Source organism: Mytilus edulis, chromosome 8 (genome assembly GCF_963676685.1).
Source record: "Mytilus edulis chromosome 8, xbMytEdul2.2, whole genome shotgun sequence".
In the NCBI taxonomy this organism is placed as follows: domain Eukaryota; kingdom Metazoa; phylum Mollusca; class Bivalvia; order Mytilida; family Mytilidae; genus Mytilus; species Mytilus edulis.
This window is the reverse complement of record NC_092351.1, coordinates 56,778,339-56,790,202: the sequence shown is the minus strand read 5'-3', so window position 1 is coordinate 56,790,202 and position 11,864 is coordinate 56,778,339. Positions and strand designations below refer to the sequence as shown.

Below are 11,864 nucleotides of genomic sequence, written 5' to 3'. Positions count from 1 at the left end.
GGAAAATTTAAGTCCAACATATGGAACCGGATAAAATATGATAAAATTTGGAACATGATGTCAATGAACACCAGAAAGAAGACAAAATAAGCTTTTATCACTACTTTGTTTGAAAGAAAGTTACTGTTTATTGTAGTTTTTCTGTAATTACTGTATAAGATAAAACCAATGATATCCAATGTTAAAAATCAAATATAAAAACGGTACATTAGGTTGATTGTGTCATTAGAGAAGAAAAACACATATGTAAGGTATAAGAAATTGAATGGGTTAGGGTATGTGATCCAGTGGCAAATATTACATGCATCTTATTGCCGCTGCATGAAAATTGATATATAAAAAGCAAATAAGTGTTGTATTATTAATTTGCCTACAAAATAACATTTATATTCACAAAATAATAACAATAAAAGACAACAGAAAATATAGATAAGAATACTTTGTTTTGTACATGCATGTCTAAAAATAGGTTCTTACCAAACAAAAATAAAAAAAAAAGTTTACTTACTTCGGTCATATATCAGATACATGTATTCTATCACAAAGTGAAATAACTTTGATTAAGTTTCAAACTTTCTCAACTTTTTAATCGAAATAAAGTTAATATTTTGTTAATGTAGGTAGTTGGAGATTTGAAAACATCGTTAAAAGCGGTATTCATCAGGTGAAGATGTTTTACGGTATCCGTGCATATTTATAAAGCACCAAGGATAAGTTTATTTGGTTAATGAATAATGAAAATATGGATATCTTGTACGAAATGTGTGTATTCATAAAAAATAATGAATAATCTTTATAATTTATTCCATTGTCTCCCGAATAGTTTTGTTTTGTGATTTGTTTTCTCTCAGACCATTGGGGCAAGTTGTGCTGAAGGCTGCATCTAAATCCAAATTGTACATAACATATTGCAATGTCCGCGAGAATCTGCTTTTTGGTGACTCTTGCATGCATGCATGGTTGCATTTGTTCATATGCATCAGCCACGAAGAGAACTTATAAATATTATTTCATAATGAATATGCTGCTGCTTTTGGTTCTTATTTGCATTATTTATATTGCAAATGTTTAATATACTTATCATTGTACTGTTTTTACAAAGATTTCTCTATTGGAATAAAAATATATCTATAGGTGTTTATATTAATTCACAAATAAATAAAAGTAATGAGAAAACTATTTAAACACAGTATTGACATTTCCTTTACTTTTGTTCATATTTTTCTATTATAAATTTTAAATATAATGGCACTTTCTTGCTTTTCAACAGTTGACGTGTACTAAGGGAGACACAGTAGCTGGTTTCTGTGAAACTTTCGACATATATACCAAAGTTTAAAAAAAAATGAAAACGGATTTGTCCCCAAGTATAGCTCCACCTTCTCTGTGAGACTGTTTTCCCAAAGTATAATATTCAGAGGCGGATTTAGGGGGGGGGGGGGCCAGGCCCCCCCTTTTTGGGAAAAAATTTGGTTGCTTATATAGAGAATCATTAAAGCGTGACTGGAGCGGGCCCCCTCTTAGGTCAGTCAGTGGGCCCCCACTTATGAAAATTTCTGGATCCGCCACTGATATTATATATATTTCACGCTAGTCTAAACTTAAAAATTAGCAATTGTATTGTATAAACGATGTTTAAACCTATTATAATTAATTTATTCATTTGAAGTCCATTTTGAAAAAGACCATATTTTTATGCACATCTGTGTTTCCCATCCCATTAACCTTTTCTAGCCGTTATATTTTTGACACGACCTTAGCTTTGACAGTTTAAATAAAACCCCATGAATGTACCTCTTCAAAAGACAGCCCACTTGCTTTGTAAAACATGTAAAAACGGATTAATATTCTCCATCTTTTGATGACGGCAGCCATTGTACGCCTTTTCCGGGTCGTAAAAAGAAGACGAAATTAAATCTACTGGCTGATGGGAACAATAGAGTGCTACCTGCGTTCAATGAAGAAGACATCAACCTTTATGAAGCTAACTTAACCCCTAACTCTAAACAAATGGACTGGCGATGCTTTTGATGGACATTAACGGATTATAACAAATATGTCTCTTAAAAGAAATTTATGCTTAATCGGTGTCATTAAGAGTGTCAAAGGAATACTATAAGAGAGAAGTTAACTCAGAGCAGACAGATCACTGAAACGTTTTACACCTTGATGTGACGGCGCACACCTGCAATTAACCTGAATTCATTTGTGTGCAACTTGGAAAATCTACAAGAATTCTTTTTAAAGAACGATGAAATATAGTATGTGATGTTGAACGTTGAGGATATGACTGGGATAATGCAGCCCATGAGTTTTCCCGACCCCGGGGAAGAAGAGATACATCATCACGGACAGGACGATGCTACGTTAAATCTGCTGAGTTTTGTTGACATGGCGTCTAGTAACATTAAATTGGCATTAGATAAACCTTCAAAATCAAAACGTAAAGTCAATCATCGTAAATATCTCCAGAAACAACTTAAACGGTGTTCGGGAAAAGATGGAGGCGACGGGAAAAACAATTGCTATAATGGACCACCAGCTAAAATTCAAAGGAAGGAAAATTCGCAAATAGGACTTCAAATAAAATCACTGCAGGCTTTGTTTGACCCTAGAACTTTACATGAAAAATGTTGTGCCGACCCGGCAACAAAAACTTGCAATGGTTCCTCCAAAGTTCCATTACGTAAAAGGAATTTACCGCCATCTTTTTTCACAGAACCAACCGCTCTTGAAGTCAATAAACAATATGGAAATTTGAACGGATTGTTACCAACAAATAGCACTGACTTTTCTTCTATCCAGTTACCAACTGACACATTAGAATCAATTTTAGGACCGACAGATTTGCAGGAATTATTATCTGGTCCGTGGAATGACACGGGTAGGGATAGTTCGACTACGCCCGGTTGTGACAGTAGTGTTGGAAACTGTAGTCCGCGTTCCTTTTCAGATTCTTCGGAAAGCCTTAGTAGCATTTCACCAGGTTTGTCGAATCAAAATCAAAATAACCAATGGTTACAACAATTCCCAATTCATGACAATAATATGAACGGACAGCTTTTTCTAGGAGATAATTTTGACAATTTTCAAAATTCGTTTACAAATGATACTCGAAATCAGCAATTCAATGACAATATGGCATTTAGCAATACTTGTTTCGAAACGAATTTGAATGACATTCCCTTGCCGACTTTTCCACAAGCTTTTTGTAATTCAACAATTCCAGATTTAATCCCAGCGTGTTCCTGGACTGAGCCCCAACCTGGGCAACCATGTTATACGTATTTGTGACGCTAAATTAATGTGCTTTTTGTGATCTTTTTCCGTCCATTTTTCAAATGTGGATTTTGTCCCGAATGGATTTTTGATATGTTTTATGAAATTACACCAAAGACTTGCGAATCAACCAAAGATATTTAAATGTGTTTGTATTTTTACAAATTTTATATATAAATAAATGCTTATTATGTTTACTATTTAAAGTAATATTTTGTCGATTTTTTTTTAATATACATTATATTTACAACACTACCAATACACCTAAAATAAACAAAAATATGACACAAAATAAAAACTTTCGTAAATATGAAAATGTTACTAAGATAACTGAGTTTCTCTTTTCCTTTTTTTTAATGACATTTATTTGAATAAACTGAAAAGGGAATGCATTTTCGGATCTATAAAACAAAAGAATGTAGTTTGTGAGTCAACAGACATAATTTTAATATTTTGATCGTGTTAGCCCTGATATCCAGAGCGTATGTATATACGTATTTATGTGAGTGACTTTCTTTTGGATACTTTTTTTTTTAAATTGCCATTTTTATGATATGTTCAATGTATTTACATGCCACTTCAAATGTCTGTTCTAAAATATCTTTTTTGTCACAGTTTCCTTTGAGTAATTTTAATTCTTTTTTATTTCATAGAAGACCTATAGCTGACACAAATAAAAAACAGAAAATAGAAAAAATAGCAAGGAAATTCGGAAGAAAAGTTTTCTTTTATAGAAATGGTAACAAACTCCATTATAGTTTATACCAATATAATAAGTCTTTGAATTTCAGCCTTAGCACTGGTACATCTTATGTGTGTTGTACTAGTGACAATTTTTATGCAACGAAGAAACAAATTTCTTATATTTGTTTCACCATTTCTACATACATTGTCAGAACAAATTCAAAAATATTTTACAATTACATATACAAATCAGCAAATATCGATTGTGTAAAAAAAAGATAAGTTGATAGTTTTTGGTAAAGCTTCAGTGAGTTTAAAGTCATGTAGCAAATATCTCAGGCAAAGTAATCTTATAATGACTTTTTTTATTTTTTTTCCCTGTTATATAGTTTATATATCACATTTTAATTTTATTTGTGTCAGTCATAACTACAGTAATCATATTGAACTTGGGGACAATTCCTGGTTGAATAGATGCAAGGAGCTCCACCTTTATGGTAGAAAAATGTTTAAGTGCATTTTACTGATTTTTTAATCACTCTTTTATGCAAAATGTTGTATGTTTGCCCGTAGCCTCTGCCATCTAACAACTTTGGAAATACTGAAACAGCCACTGTTAAATTTCTTTTACACAAATTCGTGTGGTATAATGATAAATGTTTACCAAATTAAACGAACTTGTATTATTTCAAAAATATAACGTAATGCCTGTTTCAGAGGAAATATTGGAGAGGAATTATACATGTATAATAAAGTGCAATATAGTGGGAATGGTTTTTTTTTTACTGATGTTCCTGTAAAGAATTTCAAGAAATATTTTAAAATTTCCCACACGAACGACGCGTAGAGGAAATTATTTTCAAGGAAAAACCTGAAAAAGATATATAGTTATCATCAAAATAGTTGTCCTTTAAGGTATTGTCATTAAACTATTGATGAAAGCATTATACATTACTTTTGTCTAGGAATGGGTTCTGAACAGTTTAAGAGTTGAACATTAAGGTGTCTGAAATCGATGCAAGTACGTATATGAATGCCAATGCAGTAAGTGACTTCCAGGGCAGTCGCCATTGAAGAAGTGCATTTAGTTTATACAAATAAGCAATGGTCAGCAGTATATACTGCTCTATACTTCATATCTCTCTTTAATGTATAAAGATGTTTACATAAAATGAATACAAATGCCCATGTGTGGTCTATAAAGATTCAAATCTATTTATAAAAATTCAAACTCTTTTGTACAATGGTTATTTCGGCTACAAAACTGTCATCATCAAACTGGATTAACCCATCTTGATATACTGCACTGAAAAACTAAATTTCACACAATACTCCAAGTTCAGCACCCTATAAAAAAATGAAAATCACGAATCTCACAGATTTAACACGAACATGTTTTATTGATAAAATGACATTTTCCATCAATTCTATACTGTCTCATTTTTAATATATCATATGATTATGGTACCCAAGGATTTTCAATTTAAATGGGACATTTATCAAATAAGAGCGAAAACCCGTTGAAAAATTTGCATAATCCTTCTTAATACGTTTTACGATGGGATATTTTCAGTCAAGCAAATAAATAGTGAACAATCAAATCTACCCAGTTTATAAAATGGTATAAAATAGATCAAAATTTAAATTTTATCCTTTTGAAAATGACATATTTTATAATCGTTATAAATTTGATATTTGAAATGAAAGCTTATGAAATAAATAACTATTAACAGTTTCTATATATCCTGTTGAATTTCGCAATTTGAGACGAAAACACCTAAAAACTGTGTTTCTTGACATATTTATACGGATTAGAAAAGTTTAATGTTGCAGGGTTGCAATCTCTTTTCCGAGAAGAAAACAAATGTACTTGTGTTGGTCTTTTTAAAGTATATATTAGATCCTGTTTTGAATTAAACTGTTAACGTGAAAATGGGATTACATAACGCAGAATATTATTCATTTTTTGTAATGAATAAATAACTTTAATATCTGATATATAAACAACATTCGAACAGTGTAGGAAAATGTAAAATTTATTTGTACTATCTTTGAAAATACAGAGAAAAGCGAGGGTCGTGTCACAGTTTTTACACCCTTTATAACTTGCATCCTCTCTTTTTACCCCCAGGTATCCCACATCCCCGCTTTTTTACTCCTGTATCGCACATCCCAAAATCGTGTCATTTTCACTATCAGCGTTTTATGTGGCTTGATTTTTATATAAACAAGGTACCAAGGTTTTTATCGAGGCATAGATGGCCTTACCCAAATTGACACAACTGTTTGTATTTTAATTTTGGTTTTCAATTGCTTCAACTTTGAAATTGATTTCGCATTTTATATAAGTGATACGGTCATTTTCTGTAAATAAGCTGTGTATAAGATGATGAATTATGCGAAACTCTATAATGCGCTCTTCTACCGCAGGCGTAAATAGTAATAGCCAGATTCGGAACACCTGTTTGGAAGCTGTTCGGACGCTTTACAAATACGATTCATCTTCGTATTCGGTTTTGCTTTCCAACTGTTTTAATTTGAGCACCACTCTTCAATCATTTGTAGACGAAACATGCGTCTGGCTTACTTAATTATGAGTCTGGGAACGACTTATGAATTCAGGGTAGCAGAATAACAACAGTTTATTTCAAAGCAAATAAACAGGGTGATTTTCGATTGTCTGGAACAATGTTCAGAAACTGTATGATGAACATATGTCACAAACGATACAAGTTCAATCAGGTACCATTGACTATACATCATATAAGGTGGGAATTCAGTATTAATGGAGTCGAGAATTCAGAATATTTTTTAAGTTGAGATTTCAGAATGTGTTTGTTCATTACCTTTGACAGTGTTAGTTGTCTACAATTCTTGTTCATTTTTATCAATATTGAAAATGTGATTTTTATTAAATCTTGATATACGAAGTTGTGATATGAGAGCCAATGAGACAACTCTCCGTCGAAGTCACAATTTGTAAAAACGTTGTATCGTGTGCGTATTGTTATGCGTTTACTTTACTACATTGATTAGAGGTATAGGGGGAGGGTTGAGATCTCACAAACATGTTTAACCCCGCCTCATTTTTGCGCCTGTCCCAAGTCAGGAGCCTCTGGCCTTTGTTAGTCTTGTATTATTTTATTTTTAGTTTCTTGTGTACAATTTGGAAATTAGTATGGCGTTCATTATCACTGGACTAGTATATATTTGTTTAGGGGCCAGCTGAAGGACGCCTCCGGGTGCGGGAATTTCTCGCTACATTGAAGACCTGTTGGTGACCCTCTGCTGTTGTTGTTTTTTATTTGGTCGGGTTGTTGTCTCTTTGACACATTACCCATTTCCATTCTCAATTTTATCTCTTTATTCATTGCATGATTTCTTTTCATAAAGTCATGAGGACAAATTTTAAACATTTTTATTTCCGTTCGCACTTGTGGCCTGTTTTAATGCCCCACCTACGATAGTAGAGGGGCATTATGTTTTCTGGTCTGTGCGTCCGTTCGTCCGTCCGTCTGTCTGTCTGTCTGTCTGTCTGTCTGTCTGTCTGTCTGTCTGTCTGTCTGTCTGTCTGTCTGTCTGTCTGTCTGTCTGTCTGTCTGTCTGTCTGTCTGTCTGTCTGTCTGTCTGTCTGTCTGTCTGTCTGTCTGTCTGTTCGTTCGTTCGTTCGTCCGTCTGTCCCGCTTCAGGTTAAAGTTTTTGGTCAAGGTAGTTTTTGATGAAGTTGAAGTCCAATCAACTTGAAACTTAGTATACATGTGCCCTATGATATTATCTTTCTAATTTAAATGCCAAATTATAGTTTTGACCCCAATTTTACGGTTCACTGAACATAGAAAATGATAGTGCAAATTTCAGGTTAAAGTTTTTGGTCAAGGAAGTTTTTGATTAAGTTGAAGTCCAATCAACTTGAAACTTAGTATACATGTGCCCTATGATATGATCTTTCTAATTTAAATACCAAATTATAGTTTTGACCCCAATTTTATGGTTCACTGAACATAGAAAATGATAGTGCAAGTTTCAGGTTAAAGTTTTTGGTCAAGGTAGTTTTTGATAAAGTAGAAGTCCAATCAACTTGAAACTTAGTATACATGTTCCCTTTGATTAGATCATTCTAATTTTAATGCCAAATTAGAGAATTTATTCCAATTTCACGGTCCACTAAACATGGAAAATGATAGTGCGAGTGGGGCATCCGTGTACTGTGGACACATTCTTGTTATCATTTAAATCTAACAAACGGTGTTGTTTAGCGCTATAAAACCAGGTTTAATCCACTATTTTTTACATTTGAAAATGCATGTACCAAGTCAGGAATATGACAGTTCTTGTCCATTCGTTTTTGATGCGTTTTGTTATTTGATTTTGCCATGTGATTATGGACTTTCCGAATTGATTTTCATCTAAGTTCAGTATTTTTGTGATTTTACTTTTTCAGTTTATAAAAATGCACCTCACTTTGAAAATAGCATTTTTCCAGTTTATTTTCATATTAATACTTTTGAACAATCTATCCCATGCATAGTCAAACAGAACAAGTTTCGATTGTTAGTAATTCATTGACAAATATAAGTATACGATCTTTATGCCATCTATTGGGTGTATATGCCAGTCATTCAGAAACAGTAGAATCCAAACCATTCTAACCATGGAAACAAAAGGTACAAACACGTGCGCTTATCTACGTTTATGTTATTTTCAAACGTAGAGTAACAAAAATCTCTTTAAACTAAATCGAACTGAAGATGCTATGTAGATGTAAGAAGAAGTGGTATAAGTGCCAATGAGCAGCCCGGGCAACTCTCCATCCAAGTCACAATTTGTAAAAGTACTTTACCATCATATGATCTTTTTGTTTTAGTTTCTCTGGTTTCACAACAATTCGATTTAAGCATCCTTTAAGGGTAATCCAGAAATGTGCTCTGAACTCGGCCGTTACTTTAAAAAAAAAAATAGAGGATCTAGAAAATATTTCAGAACAGACACAACCAATTCAACCAATGCATATTATGCTCGCTTTATTAATAAAATGTTAAATTGCAATATGAGGTATTCAATTGTTACTGGGAGACGTGTGACTATGTCAATTAAAAACCAGCCAAATAGAATACAGTAAAACAACAACAAAAAGACGTCAATATGTTCTATACTTCTTAGTATAGGTCTAAACCGTCCAGAGTATGTATACCGAGTTAGTGGAACAATTGCTAGAAACTACTAAAGATCTATCAAATGCAGCCTACCTCTTAATTGCTGGAGTATGTATACAGCTGAGTTCGCGTAAAAATTAGCAGAAACTATAAAAGATATATCATGCAGCCTAGCTCTAAATTAGCAGGTGAGACTATGTTATGTTGTAGATTGGTTACCTCCGTAAAATATCAAGTATGTCTTCGGAATATACAAGTATTGTCAAGAATTTCAATAATGGCCGGGTACCAGAATAAGAGTATGTATACTGAGTTAGTGAAAAGAATAAAACGGCAGTAACTACCAAAGATTTGTCATGCAGTAACACCAAATGCATACCATGATGATATTTGTAACAACACACAAAAAAAAGCTAACGACCATCAAAAAAGTTAGAAACGTATTGATGTTGAATTAAAGCCAGCCAAAGGCCAGTCTGGGAGTTTCCAATGATTTCTTGTTGGCATTTTCGAGATTTTTTTCTAATGTCGGTTGACTTGTGGCTCGTAGACTCACAGTCTGTCATCCTTAATAGGCGAAAAGATTGAAGCAACCCATATAGCTATAGAAAGGTGTGACTTTCTTGAATTAATTAAATTTCTACGTAAACAAACTTTAAAACGATGCAGGTTGTGCACGTAAAATAGCAATTTTTCACTTTTTCACTTTTTGAACTTATGTCAGGAGATAGTAATTCACAGGTGTTTCATGTAAAAAGAATTCCTGTTCGAGGTGTTGCGAATGGGATATACCCCGTTGAGTATAGGTAGAGTCCGAAACAATTTGTAACTGTCAAAAATGACACTAAACACTTGAAAAATTAAATATTTCTATTTAAATTTTCACACACATTCTGAACGCCTCAGTAGTTTTCGCTGTTAAAAGTAGGAAGAAATTAATGATACCTCGGTTCTCCGTGGCCCCGTCTCTGCACTTAAAATGCGCTATAAAAGGGTATCTTCTCAGTTCTTTATCAACGTAGGGTGAAAATTAATTTCAAATTTATAACAAGGGCGTTTAAATGCACTAAATAGTATTTTGAATGGGAAAATGCCACTTAAAACCCAGGACATTTTCATTTGAAAATCTCCATTTTCGTAGATTATTGCTTTTCTCTATTCAGTTAATACACTACCCTCTTGAGAATATCCTGTATTTCGCACTTTTAACCAGAAAATCGGCTTTTATATGTCAAAATCCTGATAAATACGACAGGAGTGTTTATTTACTCAATGAAAAGTTTTGTTTAATTTTTCAAGATTAAAACCTAATGTCGTTTATTTGGTTTAACTTTTTAAAACTTGTTTTTCGTGTATTTTTCAAAAATAACAACGAAAGTTAACTTGTGACCTTTTTATCACATAACCTGACCTTCCTTTTGTAGTTATTTGTTTACTTAATATTTATTTATTTATTTATTTATGTATTCATTATTTACTGTTACGATAATAACTATATGTCCTTTAGCAACAAGAAGAGCAGTTATGTCCAGTGACAATTCTAAAACAGACAAAAGTCTTATAGCCCTTTAATTATTCATCTCAAAATAGCATTTCACAACTATACTCACTTGAAATAAGGAACCGACCATTTAGCTTAAAAAAAGGGGTATGTTTTTTCCTAAAAAAATATTCTGATCCCCAATTTGATGGGGGAAAATGTTGTGGTCAAGCAGTAACAAACAAAAACAAATGAACCTCGATTTTCCCCATACCTTATAGTGCATGTTAATTTAAAAAAAAAGATTGATAGCGTTGAAAAAACTAAAACAAATGTTCGCGCTTTGCATAAAACCATCACCCCAATTTGAAGTTAAATGGTTGCTTCCTAAGCAAGAACGGCAACATTCCCTTATCATCATCACGTTTTGCGTAATCCTAAGGCATCAACCCTTTGATTTTTTTTTTGGGGGGGGGGGGGGATCAAATGGTTGCTGCCTCAGTTTTGTATAGTGTTTTATGGACTGTTGTTTATCACTAAGTATGTTTTCGACCATGCGTCCCCTAATTTTTTGCTTTCTGGGTTTGGTTGCTAATTTTATCATATAGCTGTCATTGAAAATACACGCATCCTATCTATATACAGCAATCAAAAATAGACATTTAAATTAGACCAGTCACTGAGTAACCTGATGTTTAGCGGTTGTCGTTTGTTGGTATAGTTCATAACGGTATTTCTCGTTTCTCTCGTTTTTCATATAGATTAGCGGACCGTTGGTTTTACTGTTTGAATTGTTTAACATGTACTAGTCATTTTGTGGCCTTTTATATCTTGCTGTTCGGCGTTGGCCAAGACACCGCATTGAAGGTCGTTTCATGATCTATAATGGTTTACTTTTACAAATTGGGACTTGGATGGAGAGTTATCTTATTGGCACTCGTACAACATCCTCCTAATTCTATTTAATGTAGTGCTGTAGTACTGTAACGTTATCATATATTTTGAAAAATGAATTGGACTATACTTATTATTTGATTATGTTTTTCTCCCATGCATTGTTTCAGGTTATCAAACGAATCTCTTGGTGTCAATTTTGTCAAACTTTGCTATAAAGGCGGGAAAACACTAGACTGGTGGTGCTTGTATTGTTTGCAAAACTGTCTGCATTTGAAGGAGCATTGAACAATGACAAGTATTTCATTGCCAATTGTAAGAATTATAAATTACCAATAATACCATGTATAAATGGAGTGATGGGTATATATTGA

General features: G+C 33.1%; 1 protein-coding gene across 1 annotated transcript; it reads left to right on the top strand.

Annotated features, from left to right (window-relative positions):
• The first annotated feature begins 1,910 nt into the window (after window positions 1-1,910).
• On the top strand, window positions 1,911-3,453 carry LOC139485933 (protein FAM181A-like). The gene has a single exon (XM_071270607.1). The coding sequence runs from the start codon at window positions 2,269-2,271 to the stop codon at window positions 3,292-3,294; it is 1,026 nt and encodes a 341-aa protein (XP_071126708.1). The 5' UTR covers window positions 1,911-2,268; the 3' UTR covers window positions 3,295-3,453.
• Window positions 3,454-11,864: the final 8,411 nt, after the last annotated feature.

Excerpts from the sequence above, each read along its gene's own strand:
- LOC139485933 (XM_071270607.1), top strand. The coding sequence starts at position 2,269 with ATGTTGAACGTTGAGGATATGACTGGGATAATGCAGCCCATGAGTTTT.